General features: G+C 40.9%; 1 protein-coding gene across 1 annotated transcript; it reads right to left on the bottom strand.

The window, feature by feature from the left end:
- Positions 1 to 293: 293 nt before the first annotated feature.
- On the bottom strand, positions 294 to 10104 carry LOC307264041 (uncharacterized protein; the record flags this gene model as incomplete). The annotated part of the gene is made up of 3 exons (XM_080045366.1): positions 9984 to 10104; positions 612 to 1076; positions 294 to 337 (listed from the first exon to the last, which is right to left on the bottom strand). Exons 1-3 carry the CDS (start codon positions 10054 to 10056, stop codon positions 294 to 296), a joined length of 582 nt encoding a protein of 193 aa, XP_079901492.1. The 5' UTR covers positions 10057 to 10104.
- Positions 10105 to 14018: the final 3914 nt, after the last annotated feature.

The raw sequence follows: 14018 nt of genomic DNA, 5'->3' as shown, positions 1-14018 counted from the left end.
AGTATGAGGGCCGTTTCACACCTGATTGTCCGCTTCCTTGGTTCATACTAGATTAATAACAATCCAGGTGTTTGGGTTGTTCTCACCAGAATAATTATCCTGACGTTTGACACATTCATGACTTAAGAGTTGAATTTTCCACAAGAAACTTTTCTCACAAACACTGCAAGAGAAGGGTTTCACTCCAGTGTGAATTCTCATGTGCATCTTTAGATCCTGATTTCTACTAAATCTTTTCCCACACTGAGAGCAGCTGAATTGTTTCTCTTCTGTGTGAGTTTTCATGTGAATCTTCAGCTTTTGATCACTACCAAATCTTTTCTCACACTCAGAGCAGCTGAAATGCAATGGATGACCCGCACACTTGTGATTTCTGAGTTCACGTTTTCTAATGAATCTTAGCTCACAAACACTGCACAGAAATGGTTTCTCTCCCGTGTGAAGCATCATGTGTGCCTTCAGACTATCTTTTGTACTAAAACTTTTCCGACACTCAGAGCAGCTGAAGAGTTTCTCTCCAGTGTGAGTTGTCATATGTCTCTTCCGATCAGCATCGCTAACAAAACCTTTCCCACACTCAGAGCATTTGAATCGTCTCTCTCTAGTTTTACCAGTCACTTTATTTTTCAGAGCCTTTGAACCTGACTGAGGTTCTCTGGTATCCTTAGAATAATCATCACTGTCTTCAGTCTCAGAGGAGTCTTCAGGCTGGTCTTCAGTCTCAGGTTGTAAATGTGGATCTGGATGTGAGTTCCTGGCTGGTTCTGGTCCTCCACAGTTCTCTCCATCAGCTGCTGGTTCCATGTGTTCAGTTTGTCTTTGATGAAGCTGTGAGGACTGAGCTTTCTCTTCATCATCTTCACTCTTCACAGGGACAGGAGTGAAGGGGAACTTGGTGATATCCTGAAGCTGCTCTCCCTCCTGACTGCTCCACAGTTCCTCTGGTTCCTCTTTGATGTGTGGGGGCTCTGGTGGCTCCTCCTGCTTCAGACTGTGTGGAAGCTCTGGCTCTAGAATGGGGCTCCACTCCTGCTGCTCTTCACCGACGATAACTTTACGGATGTCTGAAGGTAAAACTGAAACAGACAAACAGAATACTATGATTCTTTACCATTTGTCCTACTGTATGACAAAGTTGGTCTCAAGCAGGTAAAACCACCTTGAGAACACTTAAATCATTAAGAAAAACACGTCAATATCACCACTGCAAAATCCTGGATAAACATTATCTCAATCTTAATTTATAAAATTGCATTGTGTATGCTAATGTTCGCTGCACCTCCTCCCCTAAGGAACTTTGTGACACTGGGTTCAGAATTTACAGCATGAGCAACCAGGTCAACAATAAGGGGAGAATGCAGAATTCCACAATGCAAAAACACATTTGGAAGGTTGTCTTTCTCTTTTGCAAAAAACAATGGAACAGTCTACCAACAGATCTAATATCCAATAATGACTTTGAAGCTCCCATTGGACAAAGGTTTGGCTGTTCACGCAGCAGACCTGCACAAATTCATAGAATTGTGTAGTGCTAGTAGGATAGGGGTATATTTAAAAAAAAAGTATGCAATGTAGTGCTTTACATAAACTTTTTTATCCTATGTATTTATATCATTGTATCTTGTTATCCCTTTAATGTTTAATCCCATGTTTCTATATTATTGTCTTGTTTAGTTGTGTAGTATTTATTCTACTTACCTGCCCAGGGACTACAGGTGGAAATCAATAGACCTTCGCAACTCAAGGGGTGGCACCTACGTGTGCATTTCAAATAACACTCCACGCAATCGGAGTCTTTTCAAATGAGTCTGTTGTCTGTGGGCCGGCCTTATTTTAAAATGTTTTACGTGTTCAAAACGGCACAAAGCGGATAAAATAAAGTTAAACAAAATGAAATATTGGTGAAATAAACGTGTCAAGCAGAACCTACAATTAACTGCCACCTTCATGCGAGCGCAGGGCAGCCTGTGGTCTCCACAGCACTGCGGACTAAATGCGGCCTCTCCTTTCTCACTAACATGTGGACATTTTCAGGAATATAACTGTCCAATTATTTCAAAGCAGATGATTAGGTTACTTAAGCCCCTTTTACACAGAGATTGCGGCATATTGACGGATCAACATCACTCCAATATGCCGGCTTTGCTTGCTTCTGTGTTATTTACACAGAACCAAGCAACGCCGGCCTGCTGGCGCATCAGTAGCCCCTTTTACACAGCGTCCGGAATGAAAGCGGTGCTTGTAAACAGCGTCAGGTGTGACGTAAACATTTAGCGCCGCGCCAGTCAGCTGCTTTACAACAACAACACTAGCCAGTGAATTGAGAGCAAAAGTGCTGGAGCTTGCAGTAAGAGGGCCGTATTTTACTGTCCCCACGATGTGCCGGTTGATCTCGCGACGCGCTGAGTCCATCATCTCTGGGACTGTTAACCATCTGTTTAATGAAATTGTGACCCGACTATTAAATAACTTTGTTAGGAAAAGGATTTTTGTCCATGTGGAAAATAAATCCTATATTCATATGGTAGCTGTGACTGTTTGACAAAAAGTATTAAGCGCTGGGTATTGACCTTATTGCGATGCACCGTTATTCTGCAGGCAGATGCATTGTGTTCTAAAAATAGAAAAAAGTTAAACAAGGAATAGATTGATCCTCAAGGAATGCAAGCGATCCGTCGAGTAGCGGAAACATTGGACTGGTGGAGGCTCCATGAACACAACTTCCCCAGATTGTCTCATCTTGTGCATCCCAGTCACAAGTAGGGGAGACCGGGGATAGTAGGCACACTTTTTACTCTAGTGAGAATTGCTCATCACCTAAACATCTATCAATAGTCATTCCTACATTATATTGAAGCTTAAGGTGTTGGCTTGAAATGTGTACCCCTCACTTTTTTTAACTTATTGTAATAAAGAAGAAATTGACCATCAAAGACATTCTAAAACATTGTGACAACCGACCCCATCAAGGGGTCGGTTGTCACACACTATGGGGTTGTTTGTCACAATGTTATCTTAATGGGAAAAATCTTAAAAAGAAGGCAAGAAAGCAGAACTAAATTTGAAAGTTTAATTTCATTGTCAAGTTGAAAAATAGGCCTACATAACTTTATGCATCTTAACACAAAATGAGAAAGGAAGAAACAAACAAACAAACAGGAAATCCATATTAAGACCAGCCTACTGTATGTAACAACATAAAGAACAAAACAAATAGGTCTAACAATAATAGCCTACTGAACTAGGCTACACACATCTTCTGTTTCTTCTTCCCAAGCTGGCGTGGAGTGCAATGGGGTGCAGTAGCCTTGGAAACTGGTCTAGTTTGGGATGCACTGGGTCGCTTTGATTTTGTTGCCCTCTTTTCTTTTGCATGCTAGCTGCCTTTTCCTGCTCTATTCTCTCTGTCTCTGGGGTGTCAGTGAGGATACAGCTTGACATTTTCTTTTGTTATTGGGTTCCTTTTCTGGCTGAAGCCTTTGGATAACATGTGACAACCAACCCCCCAAAAAATTAGACAACCAACCCCAACTGGAAATTCTCACTATTGTCAAAGCCAACAACCATCTGACAACTAATTAAACAATATAAACTATAGCTAACCCTTCACACTTTTTTAGGGTAACAAGTGCTTTGTTATAAACCCAGTGTTTCCCCCAGCGCTTTATAGTTAATGCGGACGCCTTAGCAAAACCAGCCCCCCGCCTTGACTACTGACCGACCAAAAAATAAAAATAAAATAAAAAATTAAATCTTTAATTTTTTTATTTTTAGTGCTGCACAATTAATGTACTAGCAAGCGCGATGTGTGATTTTTCATGGTCAGAAATGCGCGAAAGGCCGTGATTTGCGGTAAATAAATGTGCACATATGTCTCCAAGCGTTTCTCTCTGCTCAGATCAGCTGCTCTGTGTCGGGGGCTCTGCGCGCGCGACCGTACCGCGCTGCGCGTGACTACGGCATGTACGCGGGAGGGTAAACGAGCAGCAGCAAACCGACATTTAACCAGTGGCGATAATAAACGCAGTGCGGTTCTATGGGGATATTTAGCTGAACAGAAAGAAGTGCTCTGCAAAGCTAGACTAGTTTAAGAGTCCACATCACCGTGGCAACACAACTTATCGGCTCATACAGCGCAGAGAAAAGTTTGATGAATGCATGAGAGTGATGGCCCAGGCACCTTTCAGTAAGTTTACAGAAGTGCACACTGTAACTGTCTTTGAAATGCATTTAGTCATTTTAAGGGGAAAACACATTGTATTATTTCAATTATTGAATTTGTAGTAGCCGATTGTTTCCCCATGGCGACCAAGACAAGGGCGAGGCTGGACTCTTTAAATCAATGTTCCAAGTTTATTTCAGAGGTTCCAACAGACAATACAGAGGACTTGGTGATAGCATGAGCATGGGGGGCTGTCCCCCAAAGGCTAGCTGTATACGCCTGTGAGCCGTCTTATATCAAAAACTTGGCCTGCTGGTTCTCCTAAAATAGGCATATCACAGGTCCCAGCATCGGATGACGTTTATCTATTAAAAGGTTGTCTTCGTCTCTCACAGTGACCTCTTAACATTTAAAGGCCTTTGCTCAGCAACTCTGGTATTAACCATTCAAATCTACCACAAATAATTTTTCAAACAGCATGCTTGTGTAGGCCAACAAGATTTATTTTTCTGAATTTTAAATGCTGCTTTATTTTTACGTTTTAAATTTGGAAATACATGTTCCAAAACAACCAATAACCTCTGTATTTAAAAAGAAATCAAGCAAGTAGGCTAATAATAACCATATATGAATTAATCGCATCACACACAATAATCTCACAACAGCCCCCCATCCATAAAGGAACTTTAAAAAGCACTTTGATGTGCATACACATGTTAAGTGTATGGTCCATTATTTTTATTTAGTGTGTCTGCATGGTATTGCACCAAAACAGTAGAATTTTTCTTTAATTGTATTTTGTACCGTCTGCATGTTTGCGGCGTGGCGCCGCGCCTCCTGTACGGCTGGACAGTGACCACCTTGACTAAGACATTTCCTGGGGGAAACACTGAAACCCATTGTGTAAAAGCCTAGAAGAAAAATACTGAGGAAATAAATATTTTCAATTTGACATGAAAACCCCAAACTCAAATTCAGTAGTCTAACTCCAACGAAGACTATGTAGGTGACCTCCGATCCCAATTCTGGATATTTACATACCAAAACAGACAGCGCCTTCTGGTTCCGAGATATAACGATTGTGACAACCAACCCGTGTGACATATAACCCCATTCTCCCCTACCCCTCAGAAAGAATGTTTAAGTTAAGTGAAGTTATCTTTATTTGTCAGTTGTACACGAGGCACATTGAAATTCGTCTTTTCGCATATCCCCTCTCAAGTTACCACACTTCGGAGGGGGTCAGAGCGCAGGGTCAGCCGCAGTACAGCGCCCCTGGAGCAGTTTAGGGGTTAAGTGTCTTGCTCAAGGACACAATGGTAGAGATGGTGGGCACCGTAGACGCAATACCAGCCTCTGCTAGTTTTACAACTAACACCCTCCTGTCCGGTGCCGGGGATCGAACCAGCGACCTCATGGTTACTGGTCGGCCACCTTTTCCTCTAGGCCATCCTACCACCCCCGTTTAGTACTGGAGGTAACATTGTTACATGGACCAGAGGGGTATACTACAAACAGGGTTTGACATAACCAATGGCCCGCTGGCCCGGGGCCAGTAAAATCGTATGCAGGGCAAGTTGATTGGCCACTGCCCGGGCCAGTAACAGCCAATCACAGTTCAGTATCCTTTTGTAGACTACATCATGGTTCATTGAAATGCGTGTTGAGAGTCGTAATGAAAGCAGTGTTTATCAATATAATAAACATAATATAAAATATATGTTTTAATGAAAGGCCAGTGGACAAACGATGCATGGGCATTTTTACAGGCCGAGCAACAAGCGGGTGCACTCTCGCTCCATTGGCAGAGCTGCCTACCGTCCGCCTGCGAGTCGACAAATCAATCGACTTACTTTGCCCCCTTTCTTTCTTCCCACAGCAGAGGTGCAGAAAATTAAGTGAAAACTGCGCTTTTCCTTTAGCTGCCGCCGTAATGTTACAGTATTTGCATCAAAGCCCCAATGGTAATACAAATGAGAGGCTTTATTTAAACGCTGTGAATGCGTCTCCGGTGATAGTAATTGTGTCGGTTGTAGTCAGAAACGAATGGAGGGACTCAGCTCACTGGACAGTTCCTATAGTCGCGCAGTTTGTTTGCCGACATGGCTCTGTGTTTTCAGGCTAGAGACATACAATCAGATCGCGGAAGTCTTTCCCATTGAAATCGCTAACAGGGAGAATATCCCCGGTTATTATTTTAGCCTCAAACCCCGGAGTTCTTCAGCGCGGCGGCTCACTCGCTCACTGGCGAGATCTCACGGTGAAACGCTGCTTTGCTCGGACGAAGCCATTGTGTGTTTCTAAGGTGATTTAACGTCATAGCCTTAGACGAGCGTTTAACTTATGCTGTATATTTTGCACTGGATTGTTTTTTATCAATAGTTTGGAAAAATGGTCCCACACCGGACTCTTATGTGAAGCTGACACTTAATGCTGAAGTGACGCTCTTGCAGCGTGCTCACGACCAGACGCAAACTTGCATACACGGTTAAATCTCCCATTAAAAAAACGGCATAACCCACTGATTTTCGGATTTCTATTTTTAAAGTCAAATTGAGCGCAAGTGGAAAACCGGTCATTGGTTTGACACATTCACATCCCTAATGCATATAGAGAAAGTAATAAAAACTGCCTACCACACCACAAAGACTGATCAGACCATCTCTTTTTTTTTATGTTTGACCATGACTTCTGCAGGTGAACTATCCATTAAACTGCCCAAATTCAAGAATAAAAACAATCATCAAACTACTGGACTTTAAAATTCTGGCCGACCCCTTCAACATACTTTCAGTTGTAGGCTTCAAATTCAATACGTTTGCCTGGTTTTATATTATGTGTATGAGCAATAACAATATTTCATATAATTAACTAAAAGAAAAATAACCAGATCTAAAGGGAATATCTATACTGTAACAGTGTAGATATTCCCTTTAGATTTGGTTGTTTTTCTTTATTTTTCTAATAAAGGTATTACAATTATTGACACTAAATAATGAAGAAGAAAAAAATTGTGTGCAGGGCCAGTGAAAATATACAAGGGGCCAGTAAAACCCGGATCCACTGGCCCGGCATGCCAGTAGGAAAAAAAAATTATGTTGAACCCTGTACGAAGCAAACTCAACAGAGCCCGGCTCTCTTTTCTTGATCTGTTTCAACATAACACATACCCTCGCTCAGAGCTGACTGGTATCACGAAGGCAGTTATCAACCTCTTATGTTGAACGAGGGTTTTGGCTTCAGGCTCTGTGCGCGTCCCCATGAAAGGGGGCGTTTGGCCCGGCATTTGACTCTGCTCCCGCACAAAATGGACTGATCTTGTGCCGCTAACTTTACACAAACGTACTGATTGCGAGCAGCTGAGTAAAAAAACAGTGTGTCGCCAACTTCATTCAAGAGGAAGAGTTTGTCAGTCTGAATTATTAAAGCAGAAAACAGAGCCGAAAAAAACTCTTACAGAAAATAAGGAGACAGTGGAATGCTGCCAGCATGGAAATGATTTATTTATCTTGCCGATCGTTCTTGCAGTGCGTAATGTGACATTATAAAACAATGAAACGTTGAACTCGGATTTAAACACTATACTATTTAGCCTAATATATATAGGCTACTTTGCTATATTTATAGCAATACGCCTATAGTAGCACACTTAAGAATGTAATTTAAGTCTGACACTGTCCCCAAATGAATAGCCTATGGAAAATCACTTTAGTTTTGGGCCACATCATAATGAATACAATTAGAGCTGCAACGATTAATCGACAAATCGATTATTAATCGATTATTAAAATAATCGCCAACTATTTTGATAATCGATTAATTGTTTCGAGTAATTTTTTAATAAAAAATCTCAATTCTCTGATTTCAGCTTCTCAAATGTGAATATTTTCTGGTTTCTTTTATCCTATTATGACAGTAAACTGAGATATCAGTGTGTTTTGGACATAAAAATACATTTGAGGAAGTCAACATGGGCTTTGGAAAATGTATCAACATTTTTCACCATTTTCTGACATTTTACGGGACAAAACACTAATCGATTAATCGAAAAAATAATCGACAGATTAATCGATTATCAAAATAATCGTTAGTTGCAGCCCTAAATACAATTTTGATTTAGACTATTAGCCTTTTATTTGAATCTTACAAATACCAATAGGCCTACATTAAAAAAACATGTAGTCTGTATTTTTCGGACAAATATGAATCTACTGTGAGAAGCTTAACCTGCGAGTCTGCAGCGATGTCCGAACTGTGACAGCTGTCACCTGTCACGTCCCAACTGTAATCGCTACTGATGAAAAGAAAGAAGACCTCAGTGAAATAATGTTGCAACCTGTGATTTTATAGAACGCTTCATTAAGAGCCAGTGTGTGTAGATCGCCAGGTAAAATCATTTGAGGTGAGAGCATAGAGTGGCGCTGCATACAGTAGGCTATAGGCATAGGCTATTCTACATTTTCTGCATCAATAGCCTAACTGTATGCATGTGGTAAGAAGCCGCAGCGCAATGTTACAGTTCAATCTGCTGTAAGCCAAATGTCACGGCTTCGTTTCGTTCATTAACTTACTTACTGATCAATAAGTTTGGATGTAACAGTTTCCTCAGTGAGAAAGTAGCGCTCAGACAATATTGTCAGGTCCGCGGGATTCCCAAATGTGTAGGCTAGTTTCCTTAAAAGGGCAGCGCTCTAAGAGCCGAATTTAAGCTCAAACTCTGAAACAAAAACTGGTATGAGCAGGTTAGCCGTGCAGCCTCTGTTACCACGGTGATCTAGCCAGGTAAAAAGAGAGCCACCTTTCGTGATACTGAAAACTCTGGCTTTAGACTCAACAGACCTCGCTCAGCCCTTAATCTCGCTTCGTAGTACACCCCTCTGGGCAGCTTTAAAACCAGAGGTCAACATGCTGGTGTTTCTAGCACAAAACCTTGAGAAAATATACTTGAGTATTTCAGATGTAGTCTCAGTCTACCTCAGTTTTACTTTAATATCTTCTGTTTACAAAACACTGCATATATTTTAAATTATTATTATTTAATTTTTTTACTCCCCCAACAGTTGGGGGAATAAAAAAAAATACATAGTATATTGCAACTGCCTATCCAACCAGCTCTACGAGACGTATATTATTTATACCCTCACTTACCTGCTAGCAAAAGATGTGCAACGGTTTATTTTGAATTTTCCGGATTTATTTTATTATTATTTTTTTTTTAATTCACTTATATATTTGCATTTTCCTTGTTTTCAGTTCAATACGAATATGTTTAAAGTCCAACATCATGGTATTAATAGAAACAACCTATCAAAATAAACATGATTATGATTTTTTCATAATCGAGCAGGCCGACCTTCTTGCAATTTCCATGGTGTGGCTCAATCATAAACAATGACATTATTAAACAGGTAATCGGTATTATAAGTTTGACTACAGGTTCTTTATTGTGATTTTATACACAAACTTTTCGCCTTTACTGTTGCACATCCCAAAAAAGTCGGTCAGCGTACTGACCCCCCCCCCCCCCCCCCCCCAAGGCCCATTCTGAGCCAGGAAAAACCCTGGCTTCGAAAGGAAGATAGGCCGCCAGCTGAGGCGGGTCTATCCGCCTGTCTATCCGCCTATCTATCTACCCATCTATACATCCACCCAATCATCTATCTATCCTTAGCCTACTAGTTAAATGATCGTTCAGTGTTTACTTTGAGATAACTACACCACAGCGTTTGCAACATGCTGCTGGATCATTAGCTGCGGCTAACATGTAGCAGCTAACGTTAGCTTAGCATCGTTAGCAGAGCGGTAAACAGTCGGAACTCACCTTCTCCGCGCGGCTTCGTCTCCGGCTCCAGGTCCCGGTCCATCTCCGCAGGGGAACCGGGGACTGCTCCCATAGATAGATATATAACACTATAGATATGTTCTATATCTATGACTGCTCCCTCCCGTTAGTCGGCTTCTACCGGACGGTTTGCTCTCCGTGTTTTCTCCTTTCTTTCTGTTAGTGACAGTTAGGCAACAGCACCAGCGGCGCTTCCGGGGAAATCTTTCAAAATAAAACACTCTTCTTATTCTAATGGAGTTCCTGCTGACTGTAATGCTGTCCTCTACATGGCAAGCCGTTTGACATAATCCCTGCGTTCCAATACCCATAGGCTACTTCCATACTATTTAGCCAGAAATAGATTTAGGATGTCCCAATACATGCACATCAATTGCAGTATGCTGAAAATACATAAATGCCCCACTAACTCCAAAAGAAGGTGGTTAACATCAAACCTGGGTGGAAGGAGTATGTGTCTGAACACCATGCTGCAGCCAGGGAAGCCTTTAAACTTTGGACTGATGCAGGAAGGCCTAGACAGGGTGATGTGTTTGAGTGTAAAAAACAAGCTAATGCCAGATATAAATATGCTCTTCGTCATATTAAGACAAAAGAGAATACTATTAGAGCGGACTTGCTTGCTAGGAATCTACAAAAGAACAACTATGTTGACTTTTGGAAAGCAATCAAAGTGAAGAATAACCATAAAACGTCTTTACCACATGACATTGAAGGTATCTGTGGTTCAGATAACATTGCAAAATTATGGCGTGAGCATTATATCAAGCTGTTCAACAGTGTCAAGAGTAATGTTGTTGCTGTGAATAATGTTGATATGGACACTAATGTTACAGTAAGGCCAGCAGAGGTGGCACATGCTATTGAGACGCTTGATAACAACTAAACATGTGGTACAGATGGTATTGCTGCAGAGCATCTTAAGCATGCCAGCTATAGGCTCTCTCCACTGTTAGCCATGTGTTTCACTGGTATCATGGTGCATGGTGTTCTCCCTGACTCCATCTTGTCTGTTTTGCTGGTTCCTGTGCTTAAGGAGGAGGCTGGCAAATTAAACAGCATGGACAATTATAGGCCAATTGCCCTTGCCAGTACCCTGTCTAAGGTGCTGGAAAAAAATGTTTAAAATAGGATGGAAATTTATGTATTAACTACAGACAATCAATTTGGATTCAAGAGAAAACATAGTACTGATTTATGCATTTATGCTCTAAAGGAGATTGTCGCTAAATATCAACGCCAAAACACCTCTGTGTTTCTCTGCTTCATTGACGCCTCTAAGGCATTCGATAGAATCAACCATGCAAAACTATTTGGAAAACTACTTATGAGAGATGTTCCTAAATATATTGTTAGAATTCTAATGTATTGGTATGCTCAGCAAACATTCCAGGTCAAATGGGATAATACTGTTTCTGATCCTTTTCATGTGGTGAATGGGGTCCGTGAAGGAGGAATCTTATCTCCTATTCTTTTTAATGTATATATGGATGACCTTTCAAGACAGCTAAATGAATGTAAAACAGGATGTATTGTGGGAGATCAAGTTGTGAATCATCTCATGTATGCTGATGACCTGGTTTTACTTTGTCCATATTCTGCTGGGCTTCAAGAGCTGTTGAGGATATGTACACAATATGGAAGAGAATTTGACATCAACTATAATGCCAAAAAGAGTAGGGTTGTTGTTGTGAGATCTAGAGAGGACAACAAATCCTGTTTTCCTGCTTTCCACCTCTCAGATGGTCTCTTGGAAATATCCAGGGAATTAAAATATCTAGTGTTACTAGAATTTAATTTGCCTTATAATTGTATAATATTTTAATGCTCAATACATGCTTTCTGCCTGTTGAACTTTGTCCCAGTAAACCTAACAGCCCCAAAGTGTTTTGCTAAGACAAAAGTTGTTGTTTAGCCTTGAAGAAGAAACTGCCTAATAAGATTTTGGCACATACAGAGGTATGACGCATTCATGTGCACAGTGGTTGAGTAAAAAAGACTCCCTAAATTTCCCATATTCTGTTATCTGCCTAATTAAAAACATTTCTGCTTTCGCCAGCAAAACAAGGGCTGGACACACCAAACCTAGTATGTGTTTGCGCACACACCACCTTCTCTTGCATATAATCCCATGTACACAGTTAATTTCTTTGTATTCAACCATGTACCAACCCAGATACATTGTTGAATCCCTTGTATGCTGTTTGCAAGTAAACTTCACCTGCTTTCAAGAAGGCCTGATTCAGTTTCAATTATTCAAACACTTGGGCTGTTTGATGAAATGATTCTAGTAACATCTAGGACATGTCTTCTCAGATGATCTCATGGATGACAGTGACATTCGTCGTCAATGGTGTAAAATATATGCACAGGCCAACAATTTTCCAGGTGTTCCACAGATGTTAAGTGTGCTCTGTTTAGAGCTTATGTCACGCCGCTGTATACAGCTCATCTCTGGTCCTCTTACAGAGTGAGAAGTATGCAGAGGCTTAGAGTGGCATATAATGATGCCATGAGGTTGTTGCTCTGTGTTCCTAGGTGGCACAGTGCTAGCCAGTTATTTGTGTCCTCTAATGTACCTACATGTCAGGCACTGTTACGAAAGTTAATGTTCAATTTCATGTGTCGATTGGATGTATCAGAAAATAGCATCATTATAGCCTTAACCAACCCTATGATGGGCTATAGGTTCACATCCAGGCTTCGAAAGCATTGGCATGATAGTTTGCACCTATTTTAGTACAGTGTTTTATTGAGTAATGTATTTCAATGTGTTTTATGTGTGTGTGTGTGTTGAATGTGAGTGGACCATCTGAGTCCTTAATAAAGATTATTATAATAGCATTTTAGAGTATTCCTCTTTATTCTGGACATGTCTTGACATATTGAAAAGAAAAATCTTCCTTATCTGATTTGTTTTCTCTCCTGTGGCCCTTAAACTCGCCTGTACTTTAGTATGTAGTAAAAAAAAAAAGTATGTGATTTGGAACGCAGGGTATATGAAGACGTTACAGGATACTGAGCGCTCACACGACAAGACTGTAACACTACTGAACTCTACCCCCTCCCACACTGATACTAATTCAGTTGTATTCTAGTCAATGTGTAATTACGACTAGTCAAAATGATGATGTTACATCTTATTCCAGATGGACAAATTTAAACATTAATGTCACAACAGCTTGCTCATGCCCTCCACAGTCCAGGTTTAATGTATTATATTCTGCTAGTGCATGATGATCTAAGAAATCAATCAATCAATCAATCAATACATCCATCTCTTCTGATAAATAAATAACCATCCGAGTCAGAATCCACTTTATTTCCAGTTGAGTTTAAACACACACAGGGAGTTTTAATCTGTTGGTTCAAACAATAAACACTAAACTAGTTCAAGAATTTAAAAAAAAACAATGTTACAATAAAACAGAACTAGCTTACTGTGCATACAGAAGGAACTCAAAGCACTTCCACTGTAGAGATGGTATTGGCCAGGTGATGAGCGGTGCCTGGTTTCCTCCAGACATAACGCTCGGCATTCACGCCAAAGAGTTCTGTGGTAGCCGAATCTTCTCCATGGCTGACAAAGACTGGACTTTTCATCAGTGTCAGGTTTATTTCAGAAGATTCCATCAGGACATTTTACAAAAGGATTTCATGGAGCATGGTAGCAGCAGGCTGAGAAGCCGCTTGGCTACCACGGTTACCGTACTGCGTTTATATCTCTCTGCGTCTTAATCTTCTACAAATAGACAGATCGTTTCATCACAACAAGTCGAACACATGTCCTTACATAGGTGTTTTCGTCTCTCACCAGTGACCTTCTAACCTTGAAGACTATCTGCTCAGCAAGCTCTGGTGAATACAGGCCATTTAAATCCACCACAGTTCCATCTTGGTCTCAACCGACAAGAACCTTTTTTTTCCTCATGGTCTGAGAGTCTTTCAGGTGCCTTTTATCAAACTCCAGGCGGGCTGTGGCCTCCATCTGGCCACTCTACCAGGCCTGATTGG

Source organism: Ammodytes marinus (genome assembly GCF_949987685.1).
Source record: "Ammodytes marinus genome assembly, chromosome: 17".
Lineage (NCBI taxonomy): Eukaryota > Metazoa > Chordata > Actinopteri > Uranoscopiformes > Ammodytidae > Ammodytes > Ammodytes marinus.
This window is presented reverse-complemented; position numbering and strand designations above follow the sequence as displayed.